At 35.8% G+C, this 17983-nt stretch overlaps 1 protein-coding gene across 2 annotated transcripts in view; it reads right to left on the bottom strand.

Moving 5' to 3' along the window:
- Positions 1–17983, bottom strand: part of UBE2W (ubiquitin conjugating enzyme E2 W) — a 76313-nt gene that overhangs the window by 25043 nt on the left and 33287 nt on the right. For both annotated transcript variants that reach the window (XM_039238383.1, XM_039238384.1), the window contains exons 2-3: positions 9796–9887; positions 4344–4446 (exon numbers count right to left, since the gene is read on the bottom strand). In XM_039238383.1, the coding sequence (XP_039094314.1) occupies positions 4344–4446; positions 9796–9887 (195 nt within the window). The remainder of the gene's footprint in view (positions 1–4343; positions 4447–9795; positions 9888–17983) is intronic.

A 17983-nucleotide genomic window follows, 5' to 3' on the forward strand; every position in this document is an offset into this window, starting at 1 on the left:
ATTTAGGGCCTTTGCATTTCTTTCTTCACCTGCTCTTTCCATACTTCTTTCACATGGCTTACCCACTCACCTCTTTGAGACTTCTGCTCCAAAGTCATCTTTTCAGTGAAATCTTCCCTACTTGTGCACTTCCTTACTTCACTACTAAATTGCTAACACTTAGTGCAGCATCTGTTGTAGGACATGTGATAAATACTTACAGAATGAATTAATCTGTGTCTACCTATCCACAGAATACACCAATTATTAAAGGCAGGCCCGATGCCTTTTAATTTCTGTGCTCTTTTTTATCTCTCAAGTAGAGAATACAGGGTTTGGCACATAATTCATGTTTAAATACACATTAATTCAAGTTCAATCAATCATTCACCTATACTCTAGCACAGAAAAACATCTAATAGACAAAGATATTTTATTTTCTGTATGGCTGACTGTAAGTGCACATTAGTAGAAAATAGTGATGGAAAAGTGCCTCATCCCTGCTCCCAATATTAAATGGTTTTGTTGTTTCGGTTTCTTTTAAAGCAAATGACAGGGCCAAAAACCGGTTTAGATAGGCAGCTTTTTCACTATAAAGCAAGATACAGGAGAAATTAACTATAACTAGCAGGGAAAAGAAAACACAGCAGACTATACAGTTTATTATGGTCTTAAAGAGCTAACTTACAGATACAAAAATACAAAGCTCACAACAAACTGGTCTATTTTAGGTTTATTTTACCAAATTCGACTTTTGTAAGTGGTAGTAAATTCAATACTAATTACTGCACAGGAAGATCAAAAACTAATTTTCTAGCAAGTACCAGTGTTACTGGGTCTCATCAAATAAAATCTGTGGTAAGTAAGGAATTTCCTGCCCTTGAGTGGTTCTAATCACTTCCCCAGGGCAATGGACCAATGGAAAGTTTCAGTTATTGGAAAAACCTCAAAGCTGATATGCACAGCAAGCAACTGTTAGACTATTATTATTATTTTATAATCTCATAGACGATGTGATTAATAAAAACTAAAAAGTAATTTTAAAGTATTACTAGCCTTAGAGCAGCTCTGTCATTTTCTCAATCATGGATACCAAAATATACAACCTATGTACACACACACACACACACACACACACACACACGGAATTCTACTCTGCAATCAAAAAGAATGAAACTTTGCCATCTGCGGCAACGTGGACAGAACTAGAGTGTACTATGCTATGCAAAATAAGTCAGTCAGAGAAAGGCATATATCATATGATTTCCTTCATATGTGGAATTTGAGAAACTCAGCAGATGAAGATACGGGAAGGGAAGGAAAAAAAAGATAAAAACAGGGAGACAAACCATAAGAGACTCTTAAATACAGAGAACAAACTAAGGGTTGCTGGAGGGGTGTTAGGTGAGAGGATGGGTTAATGGGTGGTGGGCATTAAGGAGAGCACTTGTTGTGATGAGCACTGGGTGTTATATTTAAGTGATGAATCACTAAATTCTACTGAAACTAGTATTACACTGTATGTTAACTAACTTGGATAAAAAATATATTTTTTGAATAAATGAATATTGAATAAAAAGCATGAGTAGAATGGGGGGAAAAAAGAAAAAAGAAAAAAAAGGAATCCTCACAGTCCAAAAGATTGGGAACAACTGCCCCAGAGCTTTCAAAGTTATCATTCTACATATAACCCTTCACTTTTAGAGATAATATTACTGTCTGGATAAATAGGCATTTTCCTCATTCTAGCAATTACACCTAACTGGCAGTATGGAAAGAAGTAACTTGGGTTTTGAGTCTTGACTATCCTACAAGCTGGCTTTTAAACCAGGAACAAAACATTGTACTTCTATAAACTTCACTTTCTTCACTTATGAGAATGAATCCATCTTCCCTAACCACTTCGTTAGAGCTGTTACAAGACAAAATCAGAATGAAAGTCACATTAGAAAGTATGATACAAATATTACTACATAGTAAAAGGCATGGAGGTAAATGTGAGGCTGAAATGGTTAAGTTTATACTTGAACTCTTAAGCTAAAGAGTTTTCAGATTTGACTCCACAGAAAAAAAAGAAGCATTAGAAGGAGGAGAATAGGAATTGTGGTGGTGGTGGTGGTGTGTGTCTGTGCAAACCAATGAGGGAACTGCACCTGCAGAGAAATCGAACAGCACTGTGAAAGGATGGTTAGGAGTGGAAAGAACTAGAGGCTATTATGTAATAATCCATATGAAAGAGAGACTTGGGACAACAGCACCGGCGATAAGAGTAGACTGACTGATGCACTGCAAAAGGACCTGAAAAGCCACATTTAATGGTGAAGGAAAGAATTTCAACACAAGCAGACAGATGGACAATAATCCAAGGGAAAAAAAAATTTATTTTATTACTGGAAGAGACGGAGTTTGGAAGTGTTAATTTGAAACATCTGGAGGTATTCAAGTAGTGATATCCAAAAAGGGTATGATATTAAACCTCAGAAAGAAAAGGCTGTACACACACCAATAGATCTGGGAGTTAGCTGCTTAAGACGGTTGAAGACATTAGAGAAAAGAGTGAGAAGAACAGGGGGTATTGAATAAAGAACCCAAATAAGAAGAATCAGAAGAGTGTGCAGAAGTCAAACTAGGGAAGGAGAAAAAATAAATCTGAGGTATGATGGAATCCATCATATATGCTGTAACTTACAGAAATATTCAAGATGAAATTCAAATGATGTTGCAGAGTGATATTTGATTTAGAATTAAATGCTAAGGAGAGAGTTTAGAGGACATTTCTGCCTTGGTTTACAGAACTATTATTTTCCTCTGATAAAAACAATCTGTAGGCTCCCAGAGGAAGCCTTCTCCAACATCCCTCTAGTCAACATTTCGGAGTTGGTGAGTCATATTCTTCCTTCATATACCTTCCACAAACTTAGCTGAAGTGAAGGAGAAGAACAGGTTGAAGGTGAAAAGGAGATATCTGAGACAACAATGCTTTTAAGCATTAACAATTGAAATGATGCTGATAAGCCAAAAAGCAACAAAAGGTGAAGATCATTTTCTAGAAAGAAAGAAGATGTTTGCTTTGGTTTCTGATCGTAGTCTACAGGTGCTTATTATAGAGGCCTAAAGGGGGCACCTGGGTGGCTCAGTTGGTTAAGTGTCCAATTTCCGCTCAGGTCATGATCTCATGGTTCGTGGGTTCGAGCCCCGCGTCGGGCTCTGTGCTGACAGCCAGCTCAGAGCCTGCAGCCTGTTTCAGATTCTGTGTCTCCCTCTCTCTCTGACCCTTCCCTGCTCTCTCTCTCTCAGAAATAAATAAAACATTTAAAAAAAAATTATAGAGGCCTAAAAGCCATTACCTTTGGCTTTATTTTTATGAAAATGATAAAAATAAGCTTCCTAATCTTAATTTTCTGCTCACATAAAAACTGTAGAATTCAAGGAGTCCACTTCCATTTAATTCTGTGCCTTAAAACAATTACCTCTTTATTTATAGCATAATACAGTAACTGACTTCCATTTGTACTCCTGCATGGCCAAGAGCACTGTTAGGTATATTAAAGTGGCAAGGAAATATGATTTTCCTCAAAAATAACATATTTTAGCACTTCAAATGTAGAATTTTAAGTATTCGGGAAATTTCATTATCCAGAACCTCATTATCTAGCAATATTAGACAGAGTTGGCATTAAGTCTTATCATTTTGCCACTAGTAACTCATTCACCCATCTTCGAAGCCAGCAGTGTGGAAGTCAGCCTAGAGTCTCCTTTTCTCTAACTTCTAATGATTAATCATTCACCACAGTTAAACAGCTCTCAAAACAGTTCCTCTACCACTGTTATCATTTGTCCAAGTATTAACCCATTACCTAAACTAACTGTGCCTCAAATTATAATGATCAGATTTAGGGCCTGTGTTTCGATACTTAATATTCCGTAATATGTTCTATCTTTGCAGTAATAAAAGGCTACAAAGACAGCATGTTAATGCAAAATCAAATAAGTGTTCCTTTCAAGAAAGCACTGCCTCCTCACAATTATTCTATTCTATCATCTAGGAATAAGTGCCTCCTGGTATTCCAAAATGCTAAGTTCTCCCACAATCCCTGGACCTGGGTTAGATTTCCAGCCTCTTTCTGCTAACATCTATGGATAAGAAAAACTGTTAAGTTCTTAGAAGTACAAAAGCAAACCCCTAATCTCAATGAAGTAAAACGTTCCTAAGATCTTGATTATATTACAAGTAACATAAAGGAACAAATCTATTAACATAATTATAATAGATTTTTTAAGTTTGTATTTAGTCAAAAGTCACTAATTTAGTATTTTGCTATAATCTAAAAACACAGTGAAATGTTAGAAAGCAAGGCAGTTACCTGAGGAGAGTCAAAAGGATATCGACTACTAAACTTAAATAGAAGTTGAAATTTTTCTCCTTCATATAAGGTACCTGGTGCACCTTCCATGTCTACAATCCACCTAGAACAGAAAAAAGAAAGAAATTAAAAAACTTCAGATAAGAGGAATTGGGATGAGAAAGAGAAAAGGGAACACCAAAAACTTTCTCAATGCTGGGCATTAGGATAGGAGTCATTCATGTGCAACAGGAGCTTCATCCTGCCAACATCTGTAAAAGTAGGCATTAACACCCTTGCCCTATTCCCTTCTCTGACACTCAAGGGTTATTTAACCAGACCAAAGTCAGACAACTAGCAGAGGACAGAGCCAAATTTTAACCAAGGTCTAAACACACAAAATAAAACCCAACTCAAGGGTGCTGACATTAAAGCCTGTGCACTTGCTACAAAATTTATGCCACCTTAGTTCTCCAAAACACTATTCTGCAATGACTGAATAGATTTTTATAGATAACATGAAACAAATGAACTGCCTTTCTGATATCGTTTTAGAAGCAATGGTGGAAGTAGGTATCAACAATGACTAGAGAATCATGGGCATTAGACACATCTTCTCATCAGTACTCTAGAGAAGACTAAACAGGAGAAAAAGAAGCTAAGCTGACATCAGTCCACTTACTCCAATGGCTATTTAAGGCTCTATACCCCTTGCCTTTGCATCTCATGTTTCAGATCTCTTCTCAGAAGAGATTCCTATGACCTCTTTATAAGCTTACTTTGTTTCCACATACAACAATCATGAATACAAATCTGTTTATAATTATAGACTGTAAACTTACCTCTTACTCTTTTAATTTATTTTTAAGTAATCTCTACACTCAACACAGGGCTAGAACTTACAACCTGAAGATCCAGAGTTGCATGCACTACCAACCAAACCAGCCAGGCACCTCTATCTCTTGCTCTTTTAAAAAAAAAAGGGGTAACAGGAGTAGATCAAGGATTATGGTGGCAAAGATGATAGGGTCACACTGAGAAGCAAAAGTGGACCAACCATTAGAATGAGTTCCTAATTATATCTCTGGCCAATTCTCTTCATCTTAAATTTTTTAGGTTTAAAAATTTACTACTTTAAGCACAGGGGGAAAAAAAGGAAGTAATATTGAGAATACAGTGTTGGGGTTCTAGTCACGATTCCATATACTATGGACTTAAGACTATGTAAAATAATAAATGTGCCTACTCTCTGAAAGTAATCAACTAACACATACGGGCCCTTAAGAGCATAGTTATTTATTTTCAAAATGTGTGTTGAATACTATACACCGTATTAAAATATATAAGCCAAGGACCAATATTTTAAAGTGAAATTATACAGGCCTGTCCTTTAGCTGTGTGGCCATGAATAAGCTGTTTTACTACTCATTGTAACTATTTTAATTGTAAAACTGGTATTAAAAACAAGTTAAAATTTCATTCAAAAAAGATATTCATCTCAAAGTGTTGGAAAGATAACTGGCATTACATATGCAACACATAGCACTTTCCTGACGTCAGAACCAGTACACAGTAAATTAAATATAATGCATAAACTGCATTAAAAACAAAATTTAAAACAAAAACCTATTCTCTTTACAAACCAGGTCCTTCCTTTCTCGCCATCAATATCCCCTTTTTTAATTCCCCCCTGACATCCACTATGCAGTTATTGTTCCAAGGAAAAATCAGAGGACTTCCTGGTGTCCTTTCATTCTGTTTAAAGGCAAATTTTAGGACATGATGCACCACAAATTTACATGTGCTCTATCCAAACACAGCTTTTAAATAATAGCTAAGCAAATATCTCAGTAATTCTTCCAATACCTGGGTGAGATAGGTCAAAGAAGGCATAATTTTCAACACTGTGTGGGGTAATTTTAAATAACTTTTTGCTAATTAAAAAAGTAAGGTATGTTTGCTCACCATAGAGAATTCAGAAAGGTATAAATAAGTAAAAATCACCCAAAGATAATAACATTGAAATTCTTTGGGTACATTTCATTCTAGTCATTTTGTAGTTTATGCTATTGACATCCAGTAGTTGAATTATGTGCACACTTAAATTATATACATTCAAATCACCAGTGTTTATGATTCCAATTATATGCACATGCCCCATGATATGGGAGAAGTTTCAGTTCTTAACTTCCTGTGAGTTGCTATTGTTCTAGGATTCTAATGTTTAAACAGGTACTTTTCATGCATTCATAGTTCCTACTAATCAAAGAAAACAACCAACTATTTCCTTCTGAAGGAAAAACCAGCTCTGTTGGATGTATTAAGACAGGATACATACCAATATTGCCTCTCTAAGGGATATTCACAGGTAATTATGACTATACAAAATTTTTGTGTTTCATGCTGACTGTAAGCTATAACTTATGGGATGCCATTTTGCTGTCTTACCTTGAGAAACCATTTCCCTATTACTGGTATTTACATGGTTTCCAAATTGTCCCTAGAAATAGTAATGTTGAAATGAGTAGAGTTAGATCTAAGTTAATCTTTTTTTTTTTTTTTTTAATAAGCTCTATGCCCACCAACATGGGGCTTGAACTCATAACCCAGAGATCAAGAGCGGCATGTTCTACTGAACGAGCCAACTAGGCACCCCTGGGTTAATCTTTCTATATCTCTGTTCCTTCCTTAAGACAGCATAGGGATTTATTTCTTAGGTCAAAGGATATGATACTCTTATTTTTCAAATGTCTTAATATATGCTACCAAACTGTCTTCCAGAAAACTGAATGTGCTTTCATTTTAATTCTTACCCCATTTAAACACATACTTTAAGATCAAATTTTTTAAGAGTACTTTTAAGTCCTGGAAGATAGACAAAGTTAATAAATTTCTGTGATTCATTTATAATAAATTATTTTAAAAGAAAAACTGCTTAACAAACATCTCTAAATAACAGGTTTATCCTGCAACAAAGACAATGCTGTTTTGGTAGTTATAATTTATGGTATAAATATCTGACAATCTATACAAATGTTTCCATTTCTAGAAATGTAAAACATTCCTTTAACATTTTATAAATCATTGTGTTGTATAGTTCCGCACCCCCCCAAAAAGTAAAGATTGAAAGAGGAAGCACTTGTTACCAATGAAAATGAAATATATTCTAATTATACAGAACAAAAAAAGAATAATTTAATTATACAGAACAAATGCCATACACTCCATTTTCAAATTTTGACAGAAATGAGAAATCAATTCAAGAGTCACAAAAAGAACCTTAAATGCATTATTACTAAGTAAAAGAGATCAATTTGAAAGGCTACCTACCGTACAATTCCAACTATATGACATTCTGAGAAAGGGAAAACTATACAGAGAGTAAGAAGATCAGTGGTTGGGGGAGGTGAATAGCTAGAGCACAGGGGATTTTTAGGCCAATGAAAATATTCTTTATGATACCATACTGATAATACAGGTCACTGTACATTTGCCCAAATCCTTAGAAACATCAAGAATGAATTATAATGTAAACTACAGACTTTGTGTGAGTATGATGTGTCAATCATAACTCATCAGTTATAACAAATATAACACTCTGGTGGAAAGATGTTGATAACAGAGGAGACTGTATGTGTGAGAGCAGAGGATATATGAGAAATCTCTGTATCTTCTGCTCAGTTTTGAGGGAAACCTAAAAATACTCGAAAACCCAGCAATGTTGTAAAAAAACTATTATAGAGTTAGAGATCTATACTATATTTTCAAACATCAATATCCATCCAATTCATCAAAAGATTGTTCTTAAAAAGCTTGACTTCTGTCTTAAGTACTGACTCAAGTGTCAAAGTCAAAGGTAACCAAAATAGTTTCTCTATAAGGATAAGTATGTCCATGAATTTTTTTTGCATATTTGTTTATTTTGAGAGAGAGAGGGACAGAGACAAAGGAGAGAATCCCAGGCAGGCTCTGTGCTGACAGCAGGGTTTGATCCCACGAACCATGAGATCATGACCTGAGCCGAAATCAAGAGCTGGACACAGCTGACTGAGCCATCCAGGTGCCTTAGTCCATGAATTTTGATCACTTTTGCTCTCTGGACCTAGAATATCACTAAATATTTGCCCTACAACTTGGTCTACAGTATACCATTATCTTGTTGCCTCCTATTCTTTTTATGGTTTTAGAATTTTTTGTTTTTGTTTTTGTTTTTAAGGAGAGGGTCCATTATTTTAAATTCTCCCCTCCCCCAATTTCAGAACAGTTACGCTTGTCTAATAAACTATTAAATAAAAGGAGTGGTAAACATAGACTATACAGGGTGTGAGATCTTAAGAGGATACTCTTGAAAATGTTTCAAACTAATTCAAATACTCATTTTTATGAGAGAGGACACATATCTCTCTACTCTTCTTGGTACTGTATCTGGGAAAAGATTTCATTTCTTTACCCCCAAGGAAGGAGCTGAATTAGAATATTTGTGTCTTCCTTCCATTATTCACTTTTTCATACTCATGAAGAAGGTTCTTATCTATTAAAAGAGGTTGCTGAGGGTCTGATATTCATTTAGTTACCCTTCTGTACAGTGCAATTAATGTGTTTATGAGATGGAGACACCTCTTGACTATTATTCTCTTTTAATGTAATGTAACACCTCTTTACATGTAGTTTTGAAAAATGTAATAAACAACCTCATATCAAATTGCTCTATTTGAGATGATCATTTCATAAACAAAGTCAGACCTAAGTTTTTAAATGCTACCACCTTAGAAGGAGACATTTTAAAATATTACTAATCAGGGGCACCTGGGTGGCTCAGTCGTTTAAGCGTCTGACTTCGGCCTAGGTCATGATCTCACACTTTGTGAGTTTGAGCCCCGTGTCAGGCTCTGTGTGAACAGCTCAGAGCCCAGGCCAGATTCTGATTCTGTGTCTCACTCTCTGCCCCTGCCCTGCTTGTATTCTTTCTCTCTCTCGAAGATAAAAATAAACACTAAAAAAAAAAAAAAACAAAAAAAACTGATCAAATAATGGTTTTCAAAAAGAAAGGGTTCCTATATGATCCTATTATAAAAAACAAAATTGTATATATAAATGCATAGAATAAGATTTATTCACTTACCTCTTGATGGAAGAGAGTGGAAGGAAATATGAAAATTCTACATTAAAAAAATAAGTATATATTCATACATTACACTAATAATAAAAGAAATACATAATGCTTCAAAAATTAACTACCAGGGCACCTGGGTGGCTCAGTAGGTTAAGCATCTGACTTTGGCTCAGGCTCAGGTCATGATCTCACGGTTCATGAGTTTAAGCCCCACATGAAACCGTCAGCCCACTTCACATCCTCTGTCCCCTTCTCTCTCTGCCCCTCCCCAGCTCACGTGCATGCGTGTTCTCCCTCTCTCTCAAAAATAAATAAACATTAAATAATTAAAGTAATAATAACAATACATTAACTACTTACTGTGTAATTGAATTTTGAACACTCTTTTCATTTAAAGTCATTCCAGGAGGTGGGTCATTTTGCAAAGCCAACAGTTCTTTCTGCAGTCGTTTCTAGAAAAGAATTATCAAGAATAATTTATATTTTAAAAAAAAAATGACAGTGTAAATATCCTAGTTACACAGACTAAAATCCTTTATTAAATTTCCTCCATAGGCTCATATATTTTCAAGTCCCTTACATCTTGTATATATGCCTCACTCTCACAGTTTTAATTGCCAGTCTCATAATTCACAATCAAAAAATGTCTAAATATATTTGAAAACAGTGATGTTGTAAAGTGGTTATGAAGAAAGGCCAGCTACCTATAAAACATCACTGTTAATCCACTGAGGTTAGGTTTCAAATGCTTAAAAGTTTTAGCAGTGTTTCCTTTACTGATTTCCAATTTAAAACCACAGTTCTCCATCATCCTTAAAGAATGTGTCATTTCAGACATGCAAGCTTTTCAGAGAAACTATACAAATAACCATTCATGCAAAGACTTTTGAAAACATTTTAACTTTTAATTTACAATTTACAGCTCATATTTGTTTTCTTAAATAGGATATTTGCATAAAAACTTCAATATCAGAATATAACATATTGGGGCCCAAGATATGCAGTTATTTTTCCACATAAATCAAATGACTATGTATTTTACATTCTTGCTTATATAGTTTTTATTGTTCAACTCTTCCCATGTTATCACTATGGACATTCTTTTTCAGTATACAACAAAGCAAAACAAAAACCATAGGAGCCCATAACTTATGAGTTTAAAAACCAAATAACCCATGTTATTAGAATTTATTTCATGGAACATTATAAGGACTCTTAATGGGCATCTTTTCTTGGAATAAAGTAGACCAGCATGGATATCTGTTCAGAACTCAACATTCTCTACTTAAAAGCTAGTTTGTGCTTTTTCTGGACAATGAAATATCACTACCAATACAGCAATTATTTCTATACTTTTTCAATTTATGGTACCTTTAAATAAATTTAACATCATCCAACTGCACTACAGATTAGGGAACCTCTCCCTTCTTGGGGAGCCTGGGTGGCTCCGGTAACCGACCAGCTCTTGATTTCAGCTCAGGTCATATCTCATGGTTCATGAGTTTGAGCCCTGTGTCTGGCTCTGCACTGACAATGCAGAATCTGCTTGGGATTCTTTCTTTTTCTCTCTGTCTCTCTCTCTCTCTCAAAATAAAGAAATAAACTTAAAAAAAAATTTTTTTTAAACCTCCTTCCTTCTCTATTGAGAATCACTGTAAAAGAACTTATTAACAGGCACACACAGTTGGCCCACAAGCAGGTATCTGTGGAATACCACACCTATACTGTGTCTTTTCTGCCATTACCCCTCCATTTGTTTGCTGTCGCCTCATAATGAGGACAGACTATGTTGTTGATCACAGCATCCCCAGGGGCTAGAAAACACTCAAAAGCATTTGACAGTAAATCACTGAATGTTAAAAAAAAAAAAAAATTCTCCTAAATTCCTAAATGGCTCTTAAAGTGGCCAAGAATGAAACATTTCCTTAGATCTTGCAGTATCATAACTGCTTGTAAAATGAAAATAAGGTATCAACTACTTACAATTTCTGATTTCAGCTGCCTTCCAAACTGCAAAATGATTACAAACTGAACAGTAGTTAAGAAAAATGTTAATTATCTAAAATATAGAAATGAAGCTGCCTAGGTGACCTGTTTTGAATAAAGAAATATATTTGTGTGATGTCTGGGTGGGTCAGTCAGTTGAGCGTCCAACTTCAGCTCAGGTCATGATCTCACAATTCATGGGTTCGGGCCCCGCGTTGGGCTCTGTGCTGACAGCTCAGAGTCTGGAGCCTGCTTTGGATTCTGTGTCTCCTTCTCTCTCTACCCCTCCCCACTTCATGCTCTGCCTCTCTCTGTCTCTCAATAACAAATAAATGTAAAAAAAAAAAAAAATTAAAAAAAAGGAAATATATTTGTGATAAATTTCTATGTTGGAACAAGGTTTTTAATTCATTCCACTTATGTTAACAAATATAGGTTATATAATCAAGTAAATTTTTTTCAAGTTTTTTAATTTAAATTCCAGTATATTTAACATACAGTGTTATACTAGTTTCAGGTTTGTAATACACTGATTTAATGATCAAGTAAATTTTCAATATTTTTGAAAGAGAATGAGAGCACACATACGTGTGCAGAAGGGGAGGTGGAAGTGCAGAAACAGGGGACAGAGGATCCAAAGCAGACTCTGTGCTGACAGCAAAAAGCCCAATGTGATGAGGGGCTCAAACTCACGAACCATGAGATCATGACCTGAGCTGACTGACTGAGCCACCCAAGTGCCCTGATCAAGTACATTTTTATTAATTTTTTAACTGTTTACTTTTGAAAGAGAAAGAGAACGCTCATGCACAAGGGGAGAAAGGGCAGAGAGAAGGGGACAGAGGATCTGAAGCAGGCTCTGTGTTGACAGCAGAAGAGGCTGATGCAAGGCTTGAACTCACGAACCACCATAAGATCATGACCTGAGCCTAAGTTGGATACTTAACCAACTGAGCCACCCACGTGCCCCTCAAGTAAAATTTTAAAAACACTGGGTGCAACAAGGAAAAACTGGTATCTTCAATGCAGGACTTCTCAGAGACTGCCACAATGATTCTCCGAGGGGAAGAAGATAACAAAGAGGTTTCCAAAAAGTAATGGAATCCCATTAGTGTAGAACATCTCCAAAGTCTTGTTTCTTTTTTTTTTTTTTTTTAATGTTTTATTTATTTCTGAGAGAGAGAAAGAGACAGCATGAACAGGGGAGAGTCAGAGAGAGGAGGAGGCACAGAATCTGAAACAGGCTCCAGGCTCTGAGCTAGCTGTCATCACAGAGCCCAACACGGGGCTCGAATCCACGAACAGTGAGATCATGACCTGCGCCGAAGTCGGACGCTTAACCGACAGAGCCACCCAGGTGCCCTGAAGTCTTGTTTCAATAACCACGTTTTGGGTAACACTAGTGTAGAAATTCTACAGATCTAGAAAACTTTACTAAAACAGGACAGGCAAGCCCTGTTATCAAATCAAGGATACAGAAGAAAGTCAATTTGCACAGCTACTAACTGAAACATAAGGATATAAAGGTAAGCTAACAAGAGTTTTATTGATATCATTATTCCTAGGTCTGTTGAACATAATGATTAAGAGTTCTATGAAAAAAGAAATGTTTTCCCCACCATGACACTAATTCTTACATGTCCACAAAGAAAGAGATCTGTGATGACCAAACTCCCAAGAAAATCTCCAATTAACTCCGCTTCCTTGTATTCACATCTTTGTGTAGTTCCTTCCCACACTGTCAAAATTCACTGATAGCAGAAAAGATGGTATGTCACTCCTAGATTAGGTTACAAAAGAGTATAGTTTACATCTTGGTCACTCTCTTTAGAATCACTTGCCATACTGTGAACAGCCCAATTCAGAAGCCCGCATGATTACTGGCCTCCTGTTAATAACGACATGATTTGGAAGCATATTCTCCAACCCTAAGCTAATCTTTCAGATGACTGCAGCCCAGGCCAATACCTTACTTACAAACTCAAGAGAGACTCTAAGCCAGAACTATCCAACTAAGCCTCTGGTTCCAGACCCTTTGGGCTACATAGGATTATAAATATTTGTTCTTTTAAATTACTAAATTTGGAGATATTTTGTTATTTAGCAACAGATAATGCAGGATTTCTGCGCCAAACTGCCCACATGAGAAGCGGCTATAATCTACAACTGACTTTCCATTTCAGTTTCACAGGTCAGAATCTAAAACATTCTGAGAGAGTGAGTCACCACATAAAAAGACAATTCATGCCAGTCCTGTACCGTCTTAGCTACTAGGCCATAAAGTACTTTGCACATATCCACATCGCCTCCAATAAAAAGATAAAGCAGGACCAACCTTTTGAGGGCCAATGAATGTTTACTAAGCCCGCTAATAAAAGTAATAATTCACCCATGCACTTAAAATCAAAACATTAAAAAAAAAAATACAAAGAATGGAAAGTCAAATGGTTTGTCAATTTGGCAGTTTCACAAAACAGAGAATTTACCCTTTGGTAAATTCTTCCCAGAATAATAATTCATTGGAAAAGGCAGAACATGTCTTTAAATAAGCAATCAGTCCCCTCAAGGGTCCTTTGGGTCGTCTAAGAAGCTACTTCTAATGAGGTATACTCAAACACAAAACAAAATAGAACAACAACAAAGAAACTGGCCCTAAGTTCATGAATATGGACAAAAGAAGCTAAATGAGAAGGACCTAAAAATTTGATGTAAAAATAAACAAGAATTCATACTTACTTAAGGATATAAAGAGCTAGTGATCTATTTAGAGATTATACCATGTAGCATCAATTAACAGAAAGCTATTATCACATGAGGAAGCATTCAGCTCTTCCTATCATTGAAGACAAAGTATTATAAAAGTAGATGAGAAACACTAGCAGAAGCAATGATACCACCAGCTGTGAAAACCATTATGACAACATGCCCTGCTTTCCCAGACAGTACTAAGCATGGCAGCTACAGACTGAAATAACTGAAGATAATGGAAAATAATTGCAGCAGATAACTGCCATAACCAGAGAAGCAGAACTACCCAGAAACCACTGGGAGGGGAAGAGGCTAAGAAATTTGCAACGGTTCTTGGCCAAGGATCACCCTTTGTACCTAAATTGGTGAAGCATAGAAAAACTAATTTTATATATTGCAAATGTATCATGATTCTATGAGTCTAAGAAACACCATCAATGTTAAGATGCACCATTATTTTATGTAACACTAGAAAAGGAAAATTGCTGCCAATTGAACAACAATACACCATTGGTAAGACATATCTTCATTTCACATTAAATATGAAAAAACTACACTTTAAAATCTATGAATATTAATAAAAGTTTAATTTTCCTAATATTTAAATACCAGAATTACTTGCAAAATAAAAATTAAGTTGCTGAATAAAATTTAATATGCTTAAAATGATTCTTGTCTCAATATTTAATACCTAACCAAAAATACATGATTTCAGTCACTCTTTAAACATGCATTTTCTTTCCAGAATTTGCATTAACAGTGCACAGACATCTTACCCTCCCAGACAAAAAGGCCTAAAGCCTCTGGTAAAAGAATTTCTTTTTCTCACCTCATTCATCAAAAATGGTCAGGCCCAGAATCTAAATGTTTGGAAGTACCACAAATCTAGAGTAAACCTGAAAACTCTGAACTAAGCCATCATCTTATATTGGTTCAAGTCTGGAAAAAAACAGGAATTTGAGCTCTGAAGAGGTCCAGATGGATTTACATAATCAGTAAGAAAGATCCTGATACCTCTAAATACGCTGAGAGAGAAATAATTAAACATTTTGAGAACTGGTTTGGCTTGGGGTGCCTGGCTGGCTCAGTGAATAAAGCATGCAACTCTTAATCTCAGGGTTGTGAGTTCAAGCCTCATGTTGGGCGTGAAGCTTACTTAAAACAAAAACAAAAACCAGATTTGGCTGTTTAGTAGCTCTGGCTTCAGCAGTCCAGCCAGCATTTCCTTTTCTTTTCTTCCTCACAAAAGCAAATTGTTCAAAGTGATATGAATCCATTCTAATTTATTACCTTTTGTGGGGAAGGGGAGTATTAAGAAAACCACTGACAAAATTTGCAACTATTATCAATGACAAGGTATTGGAACATACCACAAAACTGAAGGACACTCCAGTATGTCATAACACTGCAGCTGGGAATCTCTGCTCTAGATAACTACAACAGCCTAGGACTTGTAACCCTGTACTTACAGTGACACCAGTTCAGTTCCTAAAATTTTTTCCAATTCAATACATGTGAGGTACTATTCTTGAGATTTATCCTCCCCTATGCCTGGGGCTTATTCCTACAGGCCTGGGTTGAAGAAAGAAATTAATATAGTATGAAAAGGCTGGTCTGGAGCTTAACCTCCCCTCTCCCCACTACTACTTCTCCAAGAATTACTACAGTAAGCTGCTTTACACCAAAGCTGAACTGTGGAAACACAAAACAGTTGACACAGTAAAGAACAGACACATTTATTATTACTCGTAACTTCATGAGATGTAAAGCCCTTGGAAAGCTCAAGCTACAGTTTATATACAAAAGAGAGAAAGCAATTTAAAAAATAATCCCTTTAAAACTATAACCACTGTATTCTAATCAGTCCTATTCCATTTCCCCCAACTCAAAGTATCAAAGTTATCCAAATATACACTCATAATGTTAACTCAAGCTTGAATATACCATATGCCTCCCTGGCATAATCAGGATATGAGATAATGGATAAATATAAATACTAACACTTTTAAATATTAAAAATTTTTAAATAAATGTGGGGATTGAGGAGATGGGTTAAATAGGTGATAGGGATTAAGGAGTGCACGTATGATGGGTAGGGGATGATGTATGGAAGTACTGAATTACTATCTTGTACACTTGAAAGTAATATAACAATATGTTAATTGAATTAAAATAAAAACTCAAATTATATAGACATATAAATACATACATATATACATAAAATCTCACAGGTCCAAAAAATGTTTTTAAATAAATGTGGTAAAACTCTATCCTAACAGAGTCCAGCAATTGTGTACTGAACATAATAATTTAGCTTAACAACAATGACTGCATTATTGTGAGAGCCTTAAATAACAATGAGATCTATAAGACCATAGGACTCTGCAGCAAACTGTGATAGTTTGGTATCCTTGTTTTCCACTATTTTTTTTTTTTTACTATCATCTGCTTTTTCATTGTCAATAAGTTATCACAATACCTAACTTCTACTCACTGATAGCTTCTTTTTCTTTCTCCTCTTTTTTCTCTCCTTCATCTGCTGCTTTCCCCTCCACAAGCCCACCCTGCATTACCTAGCAAGTTTATTTATTTTGATGAATGTATCACTTTATTTCTGTGTAACCGTACTCATCGTCAGGGCTAGCATTAATAGTGCCAAACATTTATTTCTTCACATGCACTTAAACCTTTATTAAATAAACTGTCTCAATGAAACCAACTGGAGAAATTAAGAGTAATTTCTCCAAGTCTTCATTAAATAAAAAGCATGGCCCAGTAACAGGTCCACAGATCACACTGTGTAGCACAGTGCTAAACCACGGAGTTTCATCCCAATGATGTGATCTCTGCCTCTTCAGCTACTGTCATTTTCATCAATGCCCATGGTCATATATTAGTCCCAGTTTTTCTTTTTCACACAGCTAAGGATGATGAGTATGACAGTATTTACAAAAAAGGTACTATTATGGTTCAACTTTTATATTGAACGTTACTGTTTAAGCTGAAGCATACATCATCAAATGAAATGTATCAGTTAGCCAAGTTGTAAATGCAACATCAATATTCTTAAAGGAAATTAAAAGTGCTACTCCAGTGAAAACATGAATGGTAAGAAAACAAAACAGCCTTTTATTGCTGATATGGACAAAGTCTGAGTGGTCTGGACAGATCAAACCAGCCACAAAATTCCCATAACCCAAAGCCTCATCCAGAGCAAGGTCCTAACTCTCCTAAAATCTGTGAATTCTGAGAGAGGTGAGGCAACTGAGAAGAAAGGTTTGAAATCAGCAGAGACTGGTTCATGAGGTTTAAGGAAAGAAGCCGTCTCTGCAACATGAAAATGCAAGGTGAAACAGTAAGTGCTAATATAAAACCTGCAGCAAGTTATCCAGAAGATCTAGTTAAGGTAATTAACAAGGGAGGCTACACTAAACAGATTTTCAGTGGTGATGAAACAGCCTTCTACTGGAAGATGCCATCTAAGACTTTCCTAGCTAGAGAGAAGTCAATGCCTGGCTTCCAAGTGTCAAAGAACAGGCTGTCTCTTGTCAGGGGCTAATGCAGCTAGAAACTTTAAGTTGAAGGCAATGCTCATTGGCCATTCCAAAAATCCTAGAGCCCTTCCGAATCATGAAAATCTATTCTTCCTGCGCACTGTGAATGGAACAACAAAGCCTGTATGACAGCACATATGTTTACAACATGGCTTACTGAATATTTAAGCCTACTCTTGAGACCTCCTGTTCAGGGAAAAAATATTCCTTTCAAAATACTACTACTCACTGACAATATACCTGACCTGGTCCTGGTCACC

Source organism: Hyaena hyaena, unplaced genomic scaffold (genome assembly GCF_003009895.1).
Source record: "Hyaena hyaena isolate Hyena2069 unplaced genomic scaffold, ASM300989v1 scaffold_139, whole genome shotgun sequence".
Lineage (NCBI taxonomy): Eukaryota > Metazoa > Chordata > Mammalia > Carnivora > Hyaenidae > Hyaena > Hyaena hyaena.